The 25,191-nt window shown below is 40.3% G+C and overlaps 1 protein-coding gene across 1 annotated transcript in view; it reads left to right on the top strand.

The window, feature by feature from the left end:
- ror1 (receptor tyrosine kinase-like orphan receptor 1) overlaps positions 1 to 15,917 on the top strand; it is a 151,731-nt gene extending 135,814 nt beyond the window's left edge. The window contains exons 6-13 of the mRNA XM_037698006.1: positions 5,427 to 5,554; positions 6,256 to 6,573; positions 6,664 to 6,909; positions 7,064 to 7,275; positions 12,906 to 13,085; positions 13,521 to 13,748; positions 14,027 to 14,391; positions 15,116 to 15,917. Of these exons, the coding sequence (XP_037553934.1) occupies positions 5,427 to 5,554; positions 6,256 to 6,573; positions 6,664 to 6,909; positions 7,064 to 7,275; positions 12,906 to 13,085; positions 13,521 to 13,748; positions 14,027 to 14,391; positions 15,116 to 15,815 (2,377 nt within the window). The 3' untranslated portion in view covers positions 15,816 to 15,917. The remainder of the gene's footprint in view (positions 1 to 5,426; positions 5,555 to 6,255; positions 6,574 to 6,663; positions 6,910 to 7,063; positions 7,276 to 12,905; positions 13,086 to 13,520; positions 13,749 to 14,026; positions 14,392 to 15,115) is intronic.
- Positions 15,918 to 25,191: the final 9,274 nt, after the last annotated feature.

Here is a 25,191-nt window from a genome sequence, read left to right as displayed (position 1 = left end):
CTCCATTAGACGTGAATTTAATTTTTCATTTGAAAGGGGAGAATAACACACCACCTCCATGGTGTATGCTTCTTCTGGCCTCCTTTTCGACTTAGCTCTCCCTGGACCTCCTTCTCGTTGACAGAAGCCCCCATTGTCACCATCAGTGAGTAGTAGTAACATGAGGACCCACAGGGCCTTCTTTTTCTTCATTGTATCCTTATGCAGCGCCTCGGTTGCCCTCACTCCTTCTTTATTCCCGGTGTGGTCATGGGCCACTGGCAGCCACAGATCCCAGTAAACCTCAGCCTCTGGTGGCCATTTTGGCTCCCTGTCAGTGAGAGATCTTTATGCAGTGCGTCCATGCAAGCAGTTCTCATAGTGGAATTGCAGTGTAAGTCTATACTGATGCAGGAAGCTCAGCATGCAGATCTCTGCCCCGCAAGCATTGTCGGTTGTTGTATAAAAGTTAAGTTAAATAGGTAATAGATGCAACTGAACTAAACATTTAGTAAAGACTTTTCACAACAGCAAGTTCAGTTAGTAACTTGTATAAAATTTGTATCGCCTTTTAACATTGCAGCAAGAACTCTTCCAGGTCCAGCCCTTGCCGTCTTTGATTTGTGCTTGAACCTATCAACTCTGCTTCAAACTCACCGTTTCCCCCACATGCACACAAATTTAAAAACAAAGAAGAATCTCAGGACCGGTTCAGAACTAAATGCAAGTGTGAACGCTGGTCCATGACTCCTCTTTCTCCAAACTCCACACAGCCCCCACATTTGTGATGGATCAGTTCAACAAATATCAAACAAATGCCAAAATCTGCCAAAGTTTTGCTAAAATTGTGTTATTACTAATACCAATTACAAGCTTGCGGAGTTTATGCACTAGCTGGGTTTACTTCAGTCTTTTATCCTGATTGACCCGATGACCTTGAATTTGACAAACAAAATGATGGTCTGATTAATGAAATGGCTTCTATTGCATGTGATTATACAATATTTGACCAAAACAGCTATACTTCTGTCCCTTCTCGACATAATCGTATAGTTTAAAACTGGCATGAAAGGTGGCGGTTGATTCATATCCATTTAAGGAATGCTAAGTTTTTAATTTATGTAAACAATCAGGTCTTGTAAGTCCAGAGTGAAACGTCTCTGAAGAGTTGAACGTTAACTTTTATTTCACTGTCATCACAGGCTGGTGCTGCTGCCTCACACTCACAGGACAATCCATGAGCTCAACACCTTGTTTTTTATAGATTCTGCACTGAGAGTTGTTTTTGATGTTTTGATCTGCTTTATAGATCAACTATGAAAAAGAAGAACCTTGCAATTAATTATATTTAACAAATTACACTGATGCCCCGTGGTGTTGGGGTGTAAAATAAAAAGCCTATACAACTGCTGTTATCATAAATGGTAACCACTTGGAACTCCCTGTCTGGGATTGGATACCTAACAAACACACAAACATTCAAAAATAATTTGATGCATGACTCAGGAGACATCCGTCCGTCCGTCCGTCCGTCCGTCCGTCCGTCCATCCATCCATCCATCCATCCATCCATCCATCCATCCATCCATCCATCCATCATCTTCCGCTATTTCCGAAGTTAGTAGCAGCAGCTTGAGCAGGGAGGCCCAGACATCTCTTTCCATCCACAGTCACTTCTTCCAGGTCTTCTGGGAGGATGCCAAGTCTGTCCAGCATGCCCTGGGTTTTCCTTGAGGTCTCCTCCCAGTCGGACATGCCCAAAGTACAGGAGGCGCCCAGGGAACATCCTTACCCGATGCCAGCACCTCAACTGGCTCCTCTCGACTCCACTGACTCAGGAGACATCCATCCATTACCTTTACGCGCTTCTTCCTTTTCCAGTCGTGGGTGTCACTGGTGCCCATGTCCAGCTATCACTGTGTGAGGGGCGGGGGACACCCTGGACAGGTCAGAAGTCCATCACAGGGCTACATAGAGACAAATGGGACAAACAAATATTCACTCTCTGACAGTTTCAGAAAACCTCAAGTCTTTCACTGATTATTTATTTTTTTATATAACCGTATCTCTCTAAGGTTACAAGTCATTTCCAGGCACTTTATTGAGCCTCTTGAGCATGAATTTAAGATGATTTGGAAATTAGAAGAAATAAAGCTCTAGAAAGCAGCGATCTGGGCTGAACCGATTTGGTTGAGGGCATTCGGACCGGCCAAACTTATAATTTACCCAACAGGAATAAGGCTGCATTGTGGTGGATCGTCTCCTCTGCCTTGTCATTTACTTGTCTATATGTGGCTTCGTGCTAGCGTGGATGTGTGTGTCCTCCGTCTCCTGTGACGCACTAACATCTGAGCTGCCTGGACACACTCCAGCCCTCTTTATCATGCATTCGTGTGTGTTTTCTCGTACTCTTGCCGCCTTTTAATTGTGGCTCCTCACGTTCAGAATGCTGACAACCCAATCAATCACCAATCCTTCAAAATATTCAGCCATTTCTCACAGTCCTGGCTTGGTTTTTATTTTTTTCTTTACCTTGTAGCTTTAATGGCTGGTTGGACTTTCACCTCAAAAGTCAAGCCAAAAGGAAACAATTTGAAGATGAAGCAGTTTGTAAATTTGTGGCTTGTTAAAGAACCTTTAAGACTTCTGCAGACACACCACAATCCTAATTCATTTGAAATGACATTTTCATTTTTATTTAGAAATTATATATTTTAGGGATACCATCTGCTTAAACCAGCAATTAAATGTAATGTTCGGAATTGGCAGTACGCAGAGCCCTGCGAGGGGGTGTGCGTTTGTGTGTCTGGAAAGCCCATTAAGATGTGCACAGTGAGGTGTGGGGAGATCTGACCTTGGCCTTTCAGTCACTTAACACTTTGCAGAGAAAGGGAAACTAATAACCCCTGACTCACACACCTCACACACCCTTGATGTGATTAGGTGCGTGCATTCGTGTTGTCTGGTTGTGCCCACATGTATCTTCATGCATTTCTTTCTGTCACCTTGTTTCCAGTCTTGAAAGCATGTTATGCTGCCTTCAGGCCCAGGCCTCCCTTGAAAAAGAGATCTGTGATCTCAATGGGATTTGTCTGGTTAAATAAAGGTTAATAAAATAAATAATTTTAATCCAAACTTAGTGTAATCCAGACTTTGTTTCGTCCCTTGTGATCTGCCAGACTCTTCTTAGCAACAGAAACAGATTAAAAAACATAGTGCAGATATTTTGAAGAAGTTTTCTGTGAAATTGCTTTGAACGATTCTTACCTAAGACATCTCTGAACGGCGTCTGTTTGGAAAAGATCTGAAGGTTCTGGAGAGTTCATAAAGAACAAATCTGATGTGTAAGCTTAACGAACAGGAAGAAGGATGTTAAAACCAAATCATGGAATAGTTTTATCATTACAAGTTAAAAACTATTATAACATATTCCCTTATTCTAAACTCACAAAAAGAGCTCCTTTTACTTGTTTTGTGAAGCGTGACGTATTTCTGTGCACAGTGACATCACATGCTCCATGGTACTATGTACTGTGGCTTCGCCTGGTATGAAAGTCCCCATATGGCTCGACTTAAAGCTCCTAACTGAGTGATCTCACACTGAGCAAATAGCCTGCTCGTGGTTTGGGTTTATATATATATATATATATATATACAGTGAGGAAAATAAGTATTTTAACACCCTCTAACTTTGCAAGTTCTCCCACTTAGAAATCGTGGAGGGGTCTGACATTTTCATATTAGGTGCATGTTCACTGTGAGAGACATAATCTAAATAATAAATTTAAAAAAATCCAGAAATCACAATGTATGATTTTTTAATAATTTATTTGTGTGTTACTGCTGCAAATAAGTATTTGAACACCTGCCAATCAGCAACAATTCTGGCCCTCAAAGACCTGTTAGTCCACCTTTAAAAAGTCCACCTCCACTCCCCTTATTATTCTAAATTAGAAGCACCTGTTTGAGGTTGTTAGCTGCATAAAGACACCTGTCCACCCCACACAATCAGTGAGAGCATCGAAGATGGGTCGTGGCTGTGTCTTCCAACATGACAATGACCCGAAGCACACAGCCAGGAGAACCAAGGAGTGGCTCCGTAAGAAGCACAACAAGGTTCTGGAGTGGCCTAGTCAGTCTCCAGACCTAAACCCTATAGAAAATTTTTGGAGGGAACTCAAACTCTGTGTTTCTCAGCAACAGCCCAGAAACCTGGCTGATCTAGAGAAGATCTGTGTGGAGGAATGGGACAAAGTCTCTGCTGCAGTTAACCTGGAGAAAAACTACAGGAAACCTTTGACCTCTGTAATTGCAAATAAAGGCTACTGTACCAAATATTAACACTGATTTTCACAGGTGTTCAAATACTTGTTTGCAGCAGTAACACACAAATATATTATTAAACAATCATACAGTGATTTCCGGATTTTTTTTTAGATTATGTCTCTCACAGTGGACATGCACCTAAGATGAAAATGTCAGACCCCTCCATGATTCCTAAGTGGAAGAACTTGCAAAGTCACAGGGTGTTCAAATGCTTATTTTCCTCACTGTATGTGTGTGTGTGTGTGTGTGTGTGTGTGTGTGTGTGTGTGTGTGTGTGTGTATATATAAGATTAGGAATGAGATCATCAGAGGTACAGCACAGGTTTAACAACTGGAAGATAAAAGTTAGAGAGGTCAGACTGAGATGGTTTGGACATGTGCAGAGGAGGGGCAGAGGGTATTTTGGTTCAAAGGATGTTAGAAATGCAGCTGCCAGGAAAAAAACAAAGAGGAGATACAGTATATGGATGCATTTAGAGAGGACACAGATATAGTTGGAGTGAGGATACAGTGATATGGAGGAGGACGACTCTCTGTGGCGACTCCTGAAGATGGAAAAGCCAAAAGAAGAATAAGAAGAAAATAAGAGAGATTAGATCAGAGCACATTCAGGAATATAAAGAAGAAAAAGTGATGCTTAAAAAAAAAGTTGGAGTAACACAGAAAATAACTTAAAGTAAAAGCTGATTAGTTATGAAAACATGATTGCTCTCCTTCCAGATGTTTTAAATTAAAGCTCATCGGGACATTTCTGTGTGCTAAGAGGAATAAACTCCTAAACTCCAACATCAAATATTAATTACAGCTGTGCTGTAATGTGTGTGCGTGTGCGTGCGTGCGTACACCCAATGACATGAGTAGGACTTATCTTGAGCCAAACCAAAGCAGAAACAACCAGACTTTCCTCCACCAGAACACCAATCAGTCATTTTGGTGCAATAATCAAACGTTGACTGACCTCTAGAGGCTGTTCTGTGAACTGCACAAAGTTTTTTTCACCTATTTTTTCATGATCCATCTGCTTCTGCTTGCCCTTGATCTGATCTTGATCTGAAATACTGTATGTGTTTAAACTGTTTGGATAACTTCTATCTTCAAATGCTTTTATTCTCTCTTGTCAGGGACGACAATGATGAAGATGGGTTCTGCCAGCCGTACAGAGGCATAGCCTGCGCCCGCTTCATTGGGAACCGCAGCATCTTCGTTGCCTCACTGCAGATGCAGGGGGAGATTGAAACCCAGATCACAGGTAAAATGACAAAAAATACACTTGTACTATAGTTTAAGCTTACATAACTAAAGAGGTCTTTGACTTGCTCCATTTGTTGATAAAATACAAATGTTCATTTTATGTTATACTGATTGAACATCCAAAAGAAATATGATTTGCAGCATATTCTAAATAAATGGAAGAAAACACATGCAAATTATGCTTTTTTTAAAAATCCTAATCACTGGAAAAGTTGGCAGACCATCAGAGTTCAGCTGGGTCTCCTGTGTGTGTGGAATTGCACATGTAGTGTTAGTATTAATGTATGCATCTTTGTTTTACTTTTTGTGTGTCCATCCCCTCAGAGGTGAGTTTTGTTAATTGCATCCCTGCAGCTGTTGGCTCAACCCCTGAACAAATAATCATTTGAAATTTGAACCCAGTCTTCCAATTGGAACATCAAAGAAAAGTGATTTTATTTATTTTTTTAATTCACTGAACCATAAAGAACTTCCAGTTAAACCAAAGGCATCAACATTCAGTAGTTTAGTTTAAAATCATTTTCTTGATCTTTGTGATTGTTTCATTTAAGCAGTGTGCTGCAGGAATATTTGGACTGCAGCCAATTTCCGTTATTCCATTTTTCTTTGCTTATCTACAACTCACCTCCCTTAAATAGTATTTCAATGCTAAACTCTGCATTTTTACCACTTGAATGCTTTTTCCTTTCTCGTTCCCAGCGGCCTTCACCATGATCGGGACATCCAATCATTTGTCCGATCGTTGCTCGCAGTTTGCCATCCCGTCTCTGTGTCACTTCGCCTTCCCGACATGTGACCACAGCTCGGGGATTGACAAGGCCCGGGACCTTTGTCGGGACGAATGCGAGATCCTGGAGAACGATTTGTGTAAGACTGAATACATCATCGCCCGCTCCAACCCGCTCATTCTGAAGAGAATGAAACTGCCGAACTGTGAGGAGCTGGCTGCCTCCGACAGCCCCGGAGCTGCCAACTGTTTGAGGATTGGGATCCCCATGGCCGAGCCTATTAACAAGAGTAAGACCTGTATTTACTGCTGTGATGATCCTACTGAAGAGAGCTGTTTTAAAACTGAAAGTACACCCCCTCACCTTTTTTGTTCCCCAGATCACAAGTGTTACAACAACAGTGGGGCAGATTACAGAGGGACAGTCAGCGTGACCAGGTCGGGTCATCAGTGTCAGCCGTGGAACTCCCAGTATCCTCACAGCCACACCTACCTGGCTGTCCGCTACACCGAGCTGAACGGGGGCCACTCATACTGCCGCAACCCGGGGAACACACACGAGGCCCCCTGGTGCTTTACTCTGGATGAAGGGGTCCGCATGGAGCTCTGCGACATTCCTCTCTGTGGTGAGACTATGCCCAATTGTAAAGTAAATTTACACGCTTACAGTATATTTTGGTTATTCGGTAGGTTCAGTTAGACAAAAAATTGTGAATGTTCTTCTACATTCCGTCTATGAATAATTTCAAACGTGGTGGTTTGGTTCTTCTGTCTGCGTAGACCATAAGGACAAGTCGAGTGGTAGCATGGAGATTCTGTACATCCTGGTTCCGAGTGTGGCCATCCCCTTAGCCATTGCTTTGCTCTTCTTCTTCATCTGTGTGTGCCGCAACAACCAGAAGTCCTCCAGGCCTCCTGCTCCACGTCAGCCGAAACCGGTTCGAGGACAAAATGTTGAGATGTCCATGCTCACAACTGCTTACAAACCAAAGGTACAAAAAGCGAACAGTCGCAACACAAAGCACTGGGGCTAAATTATGTTTCTGTTCTATCATTCTTTTATTCAGGGTGACTAAATTGTAAGCAACACCTGAAATTATACTTCAACATTAAGCTATAATGGTTTAAAGAGGTCCAGTTGTAGGTTTCATTGTGTGAATGTTAAATCAGCATTCACACACTTGGAAGGATTTAAGATTTCTTCATATTATTAGAAATCTTAAGCATATTTGCATCATTTTAACTTTTAGCTACTGCTAGTTTTACTTTTTTGCTATTTTTCTAATTTTAGCTTTTAGCTATTATGATAGTTATAACTTTTAGTTCCCGTTATAGCTTTCACCTACTCTTTTGCTAATTTTAGCTTTTAGTTATTGTTCTGCTGGCTTTACTTCTTAGCTACTATTCTGGTCATTTTAGCTTTCAGTTACTGTTTTGCTAATATTAGCAGTCGTTTAGCTAATTTTAGCTTTTAGCTATTGTTATACTAGTTGGAACTTTTGGCTCCTGTTTTAGCTTTTACCTACTCTTGTGCTAATTTTTGCTTTTTGTTCTGCTAGCTTTAGTTTTTAGCTACTGTTCTGATTGTTTTAACTTTCAGTAACTGTTTTGCCAATATTAGCAACCGTTTATCTAATTTTAGCTTTTAGCTATTGTTATGCTAATTTTAGCTTTTAGCTACTGTTGCTCATTTAAGTTTTCAGATATTGTTTTTGCCGTTTTTAGTTTTTATCTGCTTTTTGTTTATATTAGCTTTTCCGTTCACTTCTACTCATTTAAGCTTATCACTTTTGTTTAGCAAATTTTAACTTTTAGCTTTTGCTTTTCTAATTTTAGCTTTTGTTCTGATTTTTGTAACTTAGTCAGTGCTCAACATTCACACGGCATTTTTGCTCAATCCATTTTTTTCCTGGTTTCTTTTTTTCTGGGCTGCTTTTCAAACCCACAAAAAACATAATCGGTCTAATCTTCGCAGAGACTCAGTCTGGAAAAACAGTGAAAATCCTCTTCTGAAATATCGTTTGTTTGTATGAAAGGACCGGCTGTAGTTTTAGACAGGCTGATCTAATCGACTAATTTAACTCGTGCAGTGTTTTGGACCCTCCCAGAGTGACTCCATCAGTCTTTAAGAGCAGACTGCAGGAGTCAAAACAGCAGCCGAGGCCTGCATGTTGAGTGGGATGCCTCATGGCGTGCGGGGGTTACGAGGTTCAGTGTGTGGAAGTGACCTGTCTGAGGCAACGCTTCAGATCTCTATCATCAGATGTCAGCAGGTCCAGGAATGTTCAGCTGTGCCTCTTTTGCTCTGTTTATTTTTCTCCCATTGTCTGTTTATCCAGAGCTCTCCATCCCACTTCTGCTTTCACTTATTCCATCTTTTCTTCTTGCTCTCCCGTCGTCCCAGGACATCTTTTCCTCTCTTCTGATCCCCTCCATTTTTCAAAAACCATCTTTGTAATGCAGATCATCTGACTTGTGCGCTCCGAGCCAGCGCACACTTCCCATTAGGATCTGTTTTATGTTTCTTTGAAGGTTGCACACCCAGTCTTACCACGTGTGCTTATCTTTGTTCACATTCTTTTTAATAGTTGAGGTTCAGTGATGATCAGTGTGTCTATCTTGGTAAAACAGAGGCCATGTTTAAAAACACTTGATGTACAATCAACAGTTGCAACAAGAGTCACAAAATGTCAGAGAAGCATCAGAGCTCATTCATTCTGCAGGATTTTCATTTAAAAACAAATGTTTCTCTGAACATAAAGGGGTTCTGTACTTTGAATATTTAGATGTGATGATGCATCTGCAGGGTCCAGTTCATACAGTTTATTCTGATTTGACATTACACCTGAAGGATCTGAAGAGGGTTCCATATTTTTCTGACCACATAAGCATCCAATCTAAGACCAGATAATAGTTTGCAGTGAGGTAATTCTCAAAAAAAAAATCTATATCTAGTGAAATTAGAGAAACTGCATTTTCTGAAACCACGCATTGTGTGAACGCTGAGGGCTGAATTACTGCTGACATTTGCAGAAGTTGAAATGGAGTCGTTAAAGCTGAAAGAAGCAGCACACTAGCTTAAAATTTAAATAAAAAAAAATCACTGTAATGCCACTTTAACTGGTGATATGTGACTTATCTGTGCTGCTGATTATCCATGCTGCTGATCTCTTGTCTTTATGCTGCTGTATTCATACCTATCTACTCACTACAGACTCATGTTCGGCCTGCTGTTTAATATACCGTATTAGTTTACATTATTAGTGTTTAGTGTATATCTTAGATCGTTTAGCGTTCGTTTAGCGTAGTGTATATCTTAAATCCTTGTATACTTTTTCTTTTTATACTTTACATTTTTGCATTTTTGGATGAAACTGGGACCTTGGGTACACAATTCCATCCCACCTCATGTACCACATGTGATGAACATGACAATAAAGAACCTTGAACCTTAAAGCTAAAACCAGCAGAACACTAGCTAAAGCTAAACATTAGCTAAAAGCCTAAATTTTTTAAAAGCTAAACGTGTTGAATGTCTAGCTAAAAGCTAAATGTAGCAAAAGACTACTGGTAGTTAAAAGCTAAAAGTAAAACAAATCTAGCTAAACATATTATGTGCCCAGCACTTTGGTCCTGTGGGTGTTTAAAGTGCTCTATAAACAAAGCTGGTATGGTCTGGTATGGTATGGTATGGTATTGTATGGTATGGTATGGTATGGTATGGTATGGTATGGTATGGTATGGTATGGTATGGTAAAGCAGTTTCTAGAAGCTAAAAATGTCAAAAGGCGAGCTAAAAGTTAAAAATCCCTAGCTAATAGCAGGCAACGGTTAGCTACAGTATAAACTAGAAATGCTTAAAGGCTAGCTAGATGTAGCAAAAGGGTAGCTAAACAATAAAAATAACAATATGGTTTATAAGAGCCAAAAGCAGCAAAAAGCTAGTTAAATGCTAAAAATTATTATTTAGCTGTACGTATTTTTGATATTGCAAAATCAAATGTCTCTTTGTTTCTCACACCATTGACATATCTCAGTGAGGTGTAAGAATTACTCTGCTACCCAGAAGGCTTTTCTTCAGGGTCATGGAGGGGCCAGGTCCTGGAGAAAATTCTTTAGATACACGTTTACACGCATGCACGCACACAAACACACACATTCTAACACACTCACAAACTTGTGGTGGTGTGAACTGGATCTGAGGTTTTGGGTGTGGGGAGGTAAGAAGCAGTGAAACAAACCCATTACAAAAAACATCTGTGTTACGTTTAATATTTAGCACAGACTCACACACACACACACACACACTTTCAGTGCTCATGGTGTGTGTGAGCATTTGTGCGAGTGTGTATGTGTGTGTCTCTCACAGAGGAATTTCATTATTCATCTCAGATTTCCTGGAATCTACAGATCTCTGCCAGCCTCTGCTTACTTTTATCTTCTCTCAAATAAAGCATGTATCGCCCCCAGTGGAGCTCCCTCAGTTCAAACCTTAGATATACTCTCTTTATAAATGTCTCCTGATTTGTGTTGATAATTACAAACAATAAACTTCAACTACCATACCATTTTATTTATAGAGCACTTGAAACAGCGACAAGGCCAACCAAAGTGCTGTACAGACAGAACAACAGGCAACACACAAAGCAATATACAAAATGAAGTAAATCAGAAATATAGACATTAAAAAGATGTAGATAATTACGACTAACCAGTGTGGAGCATACAGGTTCAAAACACAGATCATCTGGAGTTGAATGCTACTGAATAGTAGTGGGTTTTTAAACGGGACTTGAAAACCGAGAGGGAGGGGGGCTGTCTGACAAGCAGAGGTAACTCGTTCCAAAGTCTTGGTCCTGTTACAGAGAAGGCCCAGTCACCTCTGCGCTTAAGACGAGTTCCTGGAACTGTGAGGAGCAACTGGTCTGCTGACCTCAGGGGGCGTGTTGGGACATACGGCTGTAGCAGATCAGAGAGATGGGGCGGGGGGGGGGGGGGTGACACTGTTCAGCGATTTGTATACATACAGTAGTATTTTGAACTGGATTCGAAGGTGAACCGGTAACCAGTGCAGTGAGGCCAACTGAGCTTTGAGCTTCATTACAACCTTCCATACCCTCTCGTTGAGCTCAGCCTGGTGTGGTAAATTGTGTCAGTAAAAAATAGAGAACAAGCCTCTTCTGTGGGCATCAAACACTCTGAAAAATAGTTTAGGCAACATTTTATAAATAGCCTCCATCAGTACCATTTTAACATTTAATCACAATAACCCTGCTGGACACAAGCACCGGTCCAGACTGTTTGAAAGAATAATAATGATCATAGGTGGTGTTTATTAGGACTATAGCTGCTGTCGTAGACAACAAGGTGGGTAAAATCAGTTACATGAATTATTTGTAGTCATCTTTTTTGGCTTTTTCTAGAAAAATATAAATAACTTGGTGAATTGTTGGAGAATGCAGAGACTAATTAAATACCAAAAAGCTTCTGCTTGATTGTTTCCAATAGTCTTAACGTTCAGTGAGTCCAGACTAGAAAAGTTAAGGAGTTTTAGTGGTGTGGATAAAAAATATTAACATAGAGGACAATGCATAAAAAAATTGTGGTGCCTATAGTCATCTTGCACAGTGAGTCACAATGTTTTCCCTGATTTACAAATTTGGGGATTGATTGTTTTTAAATGATCAAACTGGGATTTAAGCCAACTAAAAAATTAGAGCTGTGGCTTTGTTGCCAGATTTTCCATTTCCTCTGTATCTGTTAAAAACTAATACAGTAAGGTATTTTTAGGATTTGACATATTGGGTTCAGTCTGATTGTATCGAGTATCAAGGCTCTGCCTATTGTAGCACACAATACAAGTTAAAGAAATAATACCCATTGTGTCAAAACACCAAAGTTCATGCTCAATAATCCAGGTAATAATCCAACAATGTTCAGTCAGGTCATCTGGACGGTTTCTTTTTTGGCTGAGACGTTTCGTCCTTCATCCGAAGGACTTCTTCAATCTGAGGAGCCACCAACAAACTGAGTCCCACCACAAATAGCACACTCCCATAGTGGGGGGAAAAAAAATAGTTTACTGATGGTAAAATGGCCTCCAGGACCCACCCTCTCCCTGGTCAACTCCTCTGAGGCAACCTTACTAAAGTGGTTCAAAACACCAAAGTTCATGCTCAATAATCCAGGTAATAATCCAACAATATTCAGTCAGGTCATCTGGATGTTTCTTTTTTGGCTGAGATGTTTCGCCCTTCATCCAAAGGACTTCTTCAATCTCAGGAGCCACCAACAAACTGAGTCCCACCACAAACCGCACACTCCCATAGGAGTGCGGTCCCGTCTTTCCACTATGGGAGTGTGCTGTTTGTGGTGGGACTCAGTTTGTTGGTGGCTCCCGAGATTGAAGAAGTCCTTCAGATGAAGGACGAAACATCTCAGCCAAAAGATAAACCGTCCAGATGACCTGTGGATTATTGAGCATGAACTTTGGTAAAAATCCAGTGTGCCTAAAATAAATGTAAATTTAACTGCAAAGATATTGTTGAATAAATAATCCCCCCAAAAATGCCACATCGATTCCATCTTATACTTCACATCTGTTTTTTCCATCTCTCGGCAGAGTAAAGCTAAGGAGCTTCCCCTGTCAGCGGTGCGTTTCATGGAGGAGCTTGGGGAATGCATGCTGGGGAAGATCTACAAGGGTCACCTGTACCTGCCAGGCATGGAGCAGGCTCAGCTTGTGGCCATTAAGACGCTGAAAGACATTTCCAGCGTCCAGCAGTGGGGCGACTTCCAGCAGGTACAGAGATTTTTCCGCTCCTCTGTGCTTGTCTTCATTGTTAACTAGAGGACTTTGTTTTTACAGTTCTGATACAGTTTAATTTCAAAACCCACACTTCTGAAAAACTTTTTTAATGAATTGTTACTCAACAATGAGTGAATGGAAAATGCTCTTTTATCCACAATATTCGAGGCCTGCCTTTATTATATTTCCACTGCAGGATGACTGGAGAAACACTGAACTATAGCTGAGCTCATTGAAAATAGATCCAAAAATAAAGAATAACATACAACTGGGTGAAAGGCCAGGTCTGAAAGTGACACCACACCATCAAAATTTAGTGCGTTGTGGAGGAAATGCAGCAATCTAAAGTTAAAACTGGGTCTGAGCGAAACATTTCAGTCAAATAAAGCTTCGACTTCTATTAATTATCTTGTTTTTTTGTGTGTAAAGGAGGCCTCGGTGCTGACTGAGCTGCAGCACCATAACGTGGTGTGTCTGCTGGGTGTGGTTACCCAGGACCAGCCCGTCTGCATGCTGTTTGAGTTTCTGCCACAAGGTGATCTCCACGAGTTCCTCATCATGCGCTCGCCCCACTCAGACGTTGGCTGCAGCAGTGATGAGGACGGAACTGTGAAATCCAGCTTGGATCACGGGGATTTTCTGCAAATAGCCATCCAGGTAAGGATCTGAAACCCTCAGGTTTTCATTTAACAGCAAATCTTGTATTTTTTTCTCACAAGATCTTGTTCCACCCACAGACATTTAGGACAAAGGTTGATTAAAAACAGCCCAAACATTTGGTAGTTATTGGTCAATGTTGGATATTTTTCAGCAGTTATATTTTTTCTAAGTGTAACTGTTTTGCTGCCGTTATTGTCCACAAATAATAAAAATCATTACATTTAAAATAAAAATAAAAAACAGTTTTGAATACTTATTTATTTTATTTTCCTCAGGTGGCTGCAGGGATGGAGTATTTGGCCAGTCACTTCTACATCCACAAAGACCTCGCAGCTCGAAACATTTTAGTAGGTGAACAGCTGCACGTCAAGATTTCTGACCTGGGTCTCTCCAGAGAGATCTACTCCTCTGACTACTACTGCCTCCAACCTAAAACTCTGCTGCCCATCCGCTGGATGCCCCCTGAAGCCATCGCCTATGGCAAGTTCACCACAGACTCGGACATCTGGTCGTTTGGAGTGGTATTGTGGGAGGTGTTCAGCTACGGGCTGCAGCCCTACTACGGTTTCTCCAACCAGGAAGTGATGGAAATGGTGAGAAAGAGGCAGCTGCTGCCCTGCCCCGAGGACTGCCCGCCGAGGTAAGATGACTTGGTTTAGTGTGAAAGTGGAATTTGTAGAAACTAACAATCTGTGTCTTCAGCTTAGAACGTATTTATTTAACAAGGTTTAACGTTTAACTTTGTTTTAAAGTTCTCATCATGCTCTACCATTTTTAATGTTCGCATCAGGTACATGTTTTATTAATTTTGCACCAATTTGCATACATGTTTAAAATTATGTGTCATAAAATACCGGTAATCAAAAAACATGTATTTTGTACATTTTGTAAAAAAAAAAATATATACAGTATATATATATATAAATGTTTGTTTTGGGTGGTATTTTTGCCTCTTAAGGTTTCTTATTAAAAACATCAGTTACTGATGACAATTTTAAGAAATTGATGTCTTGCAGTCTCAGTCAGGTCATCTGGATGGTTTCTTTTTTTTGTTGAGACGTTTCGTCCTTCATCTAAAGGACTTCATCAGTCCGAGGAGCCTTAACAAACCCTGTTCCACAAGTAGCACACTCACATAGTGGGCCAACCTGTTTGCTGGTGATATGATGGTTTCTGGAGCCTGCCCTCTCCCCCCGTCGACACCTCTGAGGCAGCCAAAGTGGATGAAGTCCTGATGAAGTCCTTTGGATGAAAGACGAAATGTCTCAACAAAAAAAGAAACCGTCCAGATGACCTGACTGACTTTTGTTGGATTTTTTTTTTTACCTGCATTACTGAGCCTGGACTTTGATGTTGTCTTGCAGGTTTTATGGTTTGATGACAGAATGCTGGCAGGAGGGCCCCGCACGTCGGCCTCGTTTTAAAGACATCCACACTCGTCTGCGGGCCTGGGAGGGGCTGTCTTCACACGCCAGCTCCAGCACACCCTCTGGTGGAGGAGGCAACGCCACCACTCAGACAACCTCACTCAGTGCGAGCCCTGTTAGCAACCTCAGCAACCCTCGCTATGCAGCTGCTCCCGCTGGATACCTCTACCCAGCCCAGGCCATCCCAGCGCCAGGGCAGATGGCTCCCATTCCAGCCTGGACACCCATGGCTGTGCCCCAAACCCATCAACGCTTCATCCCTGTCAATGGATACCCTATACCACCAGGATACGCAGCCTTCCCAGCTCACTTTGCTCCTCCAGCTCCACCTACCAGAGTAATCCAGCATCACCTGCCACCTCCCAAAAGCCGTTCACCCAGTAGTGCCAGCGGCTCCACCAGTACAGGTCACGTCAGTGGCGTGCCTTCCACCACAGGCTCCAACCACGAGGCCAACATGCCACTGCTTTCCCATTGTGTCATGCCAGGGAGCGGCGGAGGGCAGGCTCAGATTTATGGACAAGTTTCCCAAAAAGGGGTGACGCAGTTCGACCATGTATCACAAACGTCAGCGCTGCTCACCGCTGACTCTGATGTGCTGATGTACAATGACTCCATCATCACAGCAAACCTGTAGATAAGTAGAGGAGGGCGCACTCTCCTCATGTTTTGGACACTTAAGACGTTTAGCCTCCCAGCCAGAGAACCAGAATCACAATCCACTTTGGTCATGATGAGACCCAGCAGATGCAGGCTTGTTCACTCTTCTGGGTGTGCAAAAGAAGACATTGCTGCAGCTACGCAAGTATTATAAACAGCCCTTCTGTTTAAAGCAAGTGTACTTACAAGACTGGGTTGAGAATGGTACTATGGTAACCTCTGTAAATAAAGTACATAAGTGTTGAGTGAATGAATGAAATGCATATTAATGTATATTCAAAAGACCTTTTTATTAAAACATTGTAAAGGAAATGGAAAAAAAGTAGCAAGTCCACCCTTAATGTTTTTATGTGGATTTTAATACAAATTGGCAATAGCAAACTGTTTAATACAGAATTCAGGTTCATGTTACCTTTGGGTGTCTTTCATCAGTGCTAGGGCTTGCTCCTATGCAGATGTACTGACCCGAGAAAGAAAGGGCTTCTTGCAGGAATAAGACCAAAAGGTGACTTCAGTTAAAAAGCTCAGCTTTGTCCTTTTTCAATCAACACAAGTGGACTTTGACCTCTGGGCAGTGGAAACACACTAACACGGCTGATTCTGGTTCTGCCCGACAGCTTGCATTTATTTGACTCTTCTGTACAGAAGCAGGAATTCAGACATTTTATTAATGGCATCCAAGTGATTTTATTTGCCACATACTGACATTTTTAACACAGAATCCCTTACAAAATGACAGCTGAATGTTTTTCTTGTTGTTTTTTTATCCAACGTCGACAATGAAACTTCTTCAATATGAATGAATGCATTTTTTTCTACACTCAAACTGTCCTCAAAGTATTTAGTGTTAGCTTCACAAATTCACATTGAAATCCACATCCACATAGCCAACTGGCATATATTATCCTCAGCAAAAATGAACTACATTCAGGGCAAACAATAACAGTTTATAATATTTAGGTTTAAAGTGAAGTTGTGTGAGCTAATTTGGAGTGGGTTACTAGTAGACAGATTGACTTTTAGTTTTAGAGAAATGTTCTTATGGGTGAGTTAAGCAAACGGCCAAGCAAAATGAATTTCCATTACAGGTGTTGGTCATAAAATTAGAATATCATGAAAAAGTTGATTTATTTCAGTAATCCCATTCAAAAAGTGATTTTTGTATATTATATGCATTCATTACACAGAGACTGACACATTTCAAATGTTTATTTCTTTTAATGGTGGTGATTATAACTGACGACTAATGAAAACCCCAAATTCAGTATCTCAGAAAATTAGAATATTGTGAAAAGGTTCAATATTGAAGACACATGGTGCCGCACTCTAATCAGCTAATTAACTCAAAACACTTGCAAAGATCTTTAAATGGTCTCTCAGTCTAGTTCTGTTGGCTACACAATCATGGGGGAGACTGCTGACTTGACAGTTGTCCAAAAGACGACCATTGACACCTTGCACAAGGAGGTCCAGACACAAAAGGTCATTGCTAAAGAGGCTGGCTGTTCACAGAGTTCTGTGTCCAAGCACATTGTTAGAGGGTCAGGAAGAAAAAGATAGATGGGTGAAAAGTGTACAAGCAATAGGGATAACCGCACCCTGGAGAGGATGGTGAAACAAAACCCATTCCAAAATGTGGGGGAGATTCACAAAGAGTGGACTGCAGCTGGAGTCAGTGCTTCAAAAACAACCACACATAGACGTATGCAAGACATGAGTTTCAGCTGTCGCATTCCTTGTGTCAAGCCACTCTTGAACAAGAGACAGTGCCAGAAGTGTCTTTCCTGGGCTAAAAACAAAAAGGACTGGACTGCTGCTGAGTGGTCCAAAAGTAAATCTTGCATTTCCTTTGGGAAACAAGGTCCCAGACTCTGTAGGAAGAGAGGAGAGGCACAGAATCCACGTTGCTTGAGGTCAGGGTTAAAGTTTCCACAGTCAGTGATGGTTTGGGGGGCCATGTCATCTGCGGGTGTTGGTCCACTGTGTTTTCTGAGGTCCAAGGTCAACACAGCCAGGAAGTTTTAGAACACTTCCTGCTTCCTGCTGCTGACCAATTTTATGGAGATGCAGATTTAATTTTCCAACAGGACTTGGCACCTGCACACAGTGCCAAAGCTACTAGTATCTGGTTTAAGGACCATGGTATCCCTGTTCTTAATTGGCCAGCAAACTCGCCTGACCTTAACCTCATAGAAAATCTATGGGTTATTGTGAAGATGAAAATGTGATACACCAGACCCAACAATTCAGAAGAGCTGAAGGTCACTATCAGAGCAACCTGGGATCTCATAACACCTGAGCAGTGCCACAGACTGATCGACTCCATGCCACGCCGCATTAATGCAGTAACCCAGGCATAAAAGAGCCCCAGCTACTGTAAGTATTGAGTGCTGTACATGCTCATACTTTTCATGTTCATACTTTTCAGTTGGAAAACTTTGCTAAAAATCCTTTTTTTATTATTGGTCTTAAGTAATGTTCAGAAAATGTAATTTTCTGAGATACTGAATTTGGGGTTTTCATTAGTTGTCAATTATAATCATCAACATTAAAAGAAATAAGCATTTGAAATATATCAGTCTGTGTATAATAAATGAATATTATTTACATCTTTCATTTTTTGAATGGAATTACTGAAATAAATCATCTCTTTTCATAATATTCTAGTTTTATGATCAGCACCTGTATATTACATGACTAGAAGTCAAAACTTCCCTTACAGCTTGGGCAAAGATTATATTAAATATTCATAAGTGCGTCATCAATGGAGCAAGAAGGCCTTCCTCAATTTTTTAAATTCAGGGTGCAAACTTGTGTTTTTGCTGCCCCATGACTTAAAAACAACACATTTTTATTTGTAGCAATAAAAAAAATATTAAAGTAACATTCTACTCTCCCATAACTCAACTTTGAGTTGTTTCACTCCAGTTTAACAGAACACTGGTATCCACTAGCTCACAAGTCAGACAGCTTTCAGCTGTGGAGACGTAAAAAATATATACTAAAGTTGTTTTTTTAAGTGTTAAAACTGTGCTGCCTCTTTTTCTGACTACAAATCAGACAGAATAGAGTAAAAACTATAGCCTATAGGCAGGGCCGGATTTAGGAGGATGGGGGCCCCTGGGCTGGAGTCAGGATGGGGGCCCATGGGCTGGAGTCAATACTGTATATGGGGGCCCTATATATATATATATATATATATATATATATATATATATATATACATATAGACCAAGGTTTTTACAGAGAACATCTTGAAAAATATGAAGAACAAAATACAGATTTCCATTTATTAATGACACTTCTGCATTCATCTTATTTGGAGGAACTAGAACCACAAACACTGTTGTCTGCCATTGTAAAATAATATTCCCTGACACACCTCCCCAATGCGTAAGATGCGTCAAAAGTGGACCAATAACAAGCAAGCATTCAAGATGGACGTTTTCCAGAACAAATTGGAACATTTTTCATCGGTGCCGTCAAAATCATCATAGTCATTGATTAAATTCTGACACTATCCATTCACAAAAACATAAAACATCCTTCGGGGCCCCTGAAATGCCGGGGCCCCGGGCTGCAGCCCCTGTAAGCCCCTGCTAAAATCCGGCCCAGCCTATAGGTAGAGCTCATAGAAGTATGCCAAACCCCATGTGTGCATTTTAAGGCTCAACAGATATCTAAGCAAAAAAAAAATTGGACTAAATATGAACTAAATGCAAAAGTTTTTAAAAAGTCTGCATTGGTTTCCTATAAGCATTTAGCCATGTTTGTTTAAAAACAGAAAGGAAACTCTTGTTTTCTTCCACATGAACATATTCTGTGAAACATTACACCTGCCATTATCTGCTTTGCTTCCCCATTTTATAACTTAACCAGACACCCAGCACTGTTTCACTTTGTCACATGCATGAGATGGTTGTTTGCTTCATATTCTCTCAGTCAAACAATCATGTGGCTGGCAGCTCAAACATCATCCATTCAGCTGCTAACTATATTCAATGTTTGATCATCAGTGATTCAGTTTGGCTGGTTTAACCCTAAAACGACAAAAGGCAGTAAAGCAGTTTAGTTTATGAACAATTACCTGTAGGTATTAAAGCCCTGTACTTTACACCACATTTACTTGGATTTGCTATAAAATTATGAGTCAAATTTCTTTCAAATGGGAGGAATTGGTTCTTGAATAGATTTTGATCCAGTTAGTTGGTAGTTTGACTCCTTTATGACGACCTCTCTCTAATTCTCCAAATGTGTTTTTCAGACTATAAGGCACATGTAAAATCCTTTAATTTTCTCAAAAATCAACAATGAGCTTTATGTATTAATTCTGGTTGTGCTTACTGACCTCGAACCGATTTTATGTGGTACACGGTGCTCAAAAATCTGTCAAAATGTTTTAGTTTCACTTAATGCGCCTTATAGTCCGAAAAATACGGTAACATTACTGTCACTTGTCTATTGTACGAAAGATACTAAATACTCAACCTTACTTAAACATAATTTATCCCTTTAAACATTAGCTTTCACACAAAAAATATATTTTAGGAAGGTACTGTATTGATTAAAAAAGTGAAACATTTAGTTTAGCAACTTTGTGTTTTGGGTTGGTTCTTTTTTATGTTTGTTTTAAGGAGAAAATGTGGTTGGAAGTATAAGAAATGTTATTAATAGGTAAAATATACTCATGCCAGCTAAGGTACAGTACTTTATAAGATCTCGGTCATGTATAAAGGTAAAAAAAATAAATTCTGTTGGATGTCCTCAAATCTGTGCCCACTTTGAGCCTGAAAATAAGAATGTGTGAGGATTCGTTCATGGATTGTAATATGTGCAGAACTTCATGCTAGTTGCCTGGTTCTGCAAATGCTTGTATAACTTTTGGTACCAAGTGAATCAACCTGTAAGTTAATCAAGCAAGCAGTCCAACAAGAACTGCGGGAAAAATGGGAAGACAACAAAATCTGCCAGCTTTGTCGAAGTGTTCTTAATAATATCTATCAGATGTATTTATTTGTCATTGTGTTCAGGCAGCAATCCATTTAGTCTGAGTCGGATTGTTTTCTAAAATGAAGAAAAATGTTTTGTTTGGTAAATAATTAACTCTTTTTTTTTATTGATGTCAATTAGATTTTTAAGATGAAGCTTTTATGGTATTTAAAGGCCCCAAAAAACCCTCAAGGAACTGTGTGTGATTTTAAATTTGATTAATATTCCTCCTCTGTTTGTTTTTGACAATCAGCTGCATAAAATGTTCACACAAGTACTATTGTTGGTAATTTTGCAAAACTCTGACAAATTGTATCTCAACCTAATATGGTCAACAGTGAAACGGATACCATCCGTAAGTTTTATACGGGGATTTAGTCTGGATATTTTATTTATTTGAAGTAAACGGTAATCGCTTAAATATCACAACTATGTGTTTCCTGTGTTTCCAAGGATTTGCTTTTTAAACTAAACAGAACTTCCTAAACCTGACCTCCAACACAGACAGATCATAAGAAACCACTTGTACACAACAAGACTGTGAATCTTCATCAGGTCCAAGTATGTTTCTCTTGGTAAAAAAAAAAAAAAAAGATAAATGTGCCTTTGTTTGTTTATTTGATCCTTGATCACTTAAAGAAACATACAAACTAAATGGTTTTACTTAAGAAGAGACGTGCCCGCTACAGAAGGTTTACATTCAAACTGACCAATAGAGGCCTTGTCTTTAGTAATTTGTCTGAATATTTTTGCACAGATGTTTTTGGATTGCAAATTCATTTATTAAATGATGTTTGATGTTCGTCTCTGCAATGACTGGATTGTTTTACATCTGCGTGTAATGGAAGTATGAATCCACTGGGCGTCAGTAAACCATCATGTCTGTGGGTTTCAACTGTTTCAGGATTCTCAAACGTTCAAGTTCAAATAATTGTCATTTCACCACATGTGGTACATGAGGTTGAATGAAATTATGTACACAGGAGCCCAGTTACATCCAACATAGCAAAAATATAACGTTTAAAAAGAAACTGTAAATAAGGATCTAAGATATATACTAAGATATACTCTAAAGTAACGCCAAACGGTACGCTAAAAGATCTTGAATATTCACCAAACACTAACAATGCAAAATAATATGGCGCAACAACAGCAGCCCAAACATGAGTCTATGTGAGCAGATGGGTACGAATGAATATGAATTAATACAGTAGCATGAAATAATCAGCAGCATGAGATCAGCAGCATGGATAATCAGCAGCACATATCAACAGTCAAGTGGCATTACAGTGATTTTTTTTTTCTTCACAGTAATAATCCTAGTTAGGGATTTATGAGTACAACAGTTTTATGGTAGAAACTGTTCCTCAGTCTAGTGGTTCTACACTTAAAGCTCTGCAAACTTCTGTCTGAGGGGAGTGGGGCAAAAAGTGTGTGTGCTGGGTGAGTGAGGTCCTTCTTGATGCAGGTGGCCCTCTTCCTGCATCTGGAGGTGTAGATGTATGTGATGGTGGTGAGGCTGACTCCACCAGTCTTCTGTGCAGCCTTCACCACTTTCTGCAAAGCTTTTCTTTCTGCAGCTGTGCAGCCTCCATGCCACACGTTGATGCTGGAGCACAGGATGCTCTCCACTGCACACCTGTAGAAGGAGGTGAGGACTGAGCTTCACAGACCAGCTCGCCTCAGCAGCCTGAGGAAGTAGAGTCTCTGATGTGCTTTCTTGATCAGGCTGGTGGTGGTGTTGCCCCAGCAGAGGTTGTCATTCAGGTGTACACCCAAGTTGTAGCTGGAGACCACTTCCACTGCAGATCCACCTATGTTCAGGGTGGGGGGGTGGGGGGGTGGGGGGGTAGATGTGTTTGTTCCATCTGAAATCAATAACTGAAATCAATAACTATCTCCTTCACATTGATGTGAAGGTTGTTCTTCCTGCACCAGCTCTCCAGGTGTTCCACCTCTTGCCTGTAGCCGGACTCATCATTGTTTGTGATTCATCCAACCACCGCTGCATTGTCTGCAAACTTTACAATATGACAGTCTGGATGGTAGGTGCACAGTCATTCACGTGAGCAGAGTGAACAAGAGAGGGCTCAACACACAGCCCTGGGGGGAGCCAGTGCTGAGAGTTGTGGTAAAGGAGGATAAATTGTCGATCCTCAAATTCATTTCCTGTCTAGAGTTTTTCCTAACTTTTTTTCTGTATTACTTTTGCATACTGTTTAATGTGAATCATTCATATATCAAAACATACAGGCTAATCGAGAATACAGCAACTTTTAGTATTTGTAAATTTGAAACATTTTGAATTATTTTACTTTAAAAACCGAAATGGATCGAGACTCTTCCAGCTCTTTCAAAAATGTTTTCCGACATCTACTTTAGCTTTATATTTGTATTCTTGTGGTCCCTTTAGACATGATGTTGCTCATTTTAGCTTCAGCTTGTTTGAACTTTAATATTCCAGTGACCGCTTCATTCTTCAACAAACTTCAGCAAAGCCATTCAGCACTCTGCAATTCTGGAGGGAAAATGCTGTTTTTGGAGTCTTAAATTAGTTCTAATCAGTGCACTATACATTGCAATAGCCTTGAGGTTTAAACAAATGAGAGTTTCTGCTTTGACAACATGCTGACAGAGAGGACGGGCTGCAGGGAGGCAGAAGGCAGAGGGATGGGGTTTCACCGTCGCCTCGGTCTGTCATGGCAGCGTTGGAAACCTCTAACAAGCTGCTGATTGTTGGGGAATACGAGCTGCTTTTTGTTGAGGGGCTGACAGGCGCTTGACCTCGGCTGTCCGTCCTGCCACAATCTGACCTCAGAGAACAGAAAAGGAGTGAACCCATTGAACATTGTGGAGTGAACTAACAACGTCCAGTTTAATTTCCCCTGGAGCTTTAACCCTGTAAGATCCATTGTGGAGCTTTTATTATTTCCCTGCATCAGTAGTGATTAACATCCTGTTTAAAGTGTTTTATGTACAGTCAAACTACTTATCCACTCATATCTCAAAATGTTTAGCTCATTTGGGAAGTGTGGAATAAATGTAAGTATTTTTAACTTTTATACTTTTTGAGATACTTTTATTTACAAAATTTTCCTCTTTGAAATTGGATCATCTTGGTTCCTTCAAAAACATTCCCTGAAATCTACTTCCGTGCACTTGCAATGATTTGTATGCTCCTTTTAGCTTTCAGCTAATCCATCCATCATCTTTACCCGCTTCTTCCTTTCTGGGTCATGGGGGTCACTGGTGTCCATAACCAGAAGTCACCGTGTGAGAGGCGGGGGACAGCATGGACAGTCCATCACAGGGACACATAGAGACAAATGAGACAAACAACCAGCTAATGTCTTGCTAAATTTTGGGTTAACTACAGTTTTTAATATTTTAACTTTTAGCTACAGTTTTGCAACATTTAGTTTTCAGCTATAGTTTTGCTGATTTTAACCGTTCAACAATTCAGTATTCAACTAATTTTAACCAACACAGTCTGCATTCACATTTTCACAAAAAATGCAATTTCTCTATTGTTTACAAAGATGGTTTTAAAAATGGTTTATTTTAGAATTTTTAACTTGAGGCTGATGTTTGTTGAAATATGGACTGAAGTAACTCTGCAGTGCTGAAGCTCTGAGATACCTGCGTCTGTGACCGCTGACGCTTTTTGTTCATGTCTTAAAGTCTTGCTGGACAGATAAAGATAATCAGATGAGCAAAGTTTTGGAATGACAGGAAAAATGCAATGAATGTGTTTTTCTCATCATCAGCTTATCTTGAACTAATTATTATTAATTGAACAATTATTAACCTTAAGTGCGCATCTTGACTCAACTTTTTGCACACTTTGGCCTGGTGCTTTATTTCAGTTTTACTCTGATCAAGACATTCCTGATTTATTAAATTAAAATTTCCACAATAATCTGTAAATATAATAAAACAAAAGGCACTTATGCATGCAGAATAAAATATATTTCAGGTTAAATGGTAGTACATTAATGAGCTCTTCATTTTTCCTCATCAGTTATTGTCTCTCCTCTCAAATTATTCCTCAGGACCTCGCCCCACCCCACCCCCACACACTCTCTCTATCTCATAATCCATCCATCTTTGCAGTGGAATGGAGACCTAATGCTTTCCATCTGTGTGTGTGAGTAGAGGAACTCCAACAGTCAGGCTCGCCACTTTTTATTCACTCCTCTATCCACTTGAGTTTGTTTCCAGTGAAAGCCCTGAATCTGGTTCCACTCAGCCCTAAAATGTACAATCTGGCCCCATACTCGGGCCCCTCCTGGCCTGAGGCACCATAGGAAGGTTGGCCAAGTCCTTGGATCTGCGTCTGTGTAGATTAAAATAACAATAATTAT

Source organism: Nematolebias whitei, chromosome 3, assembly GCF_014905685.2.
Source record: "Nematolebias whitei isolate Nwh7 chromosome 3, NemWhi1, whole genome shotgun sequence".
Lineage (NCBI taxonomy): Eukaryota > Metazoa > Chordata > Actinopteri > Cyprinodontiformes > Rivulidae > Nematolebias > Nematolebias whitei.
This window is presented reverse-complemented; position numbering and strand designations above follow the sequence as displayed.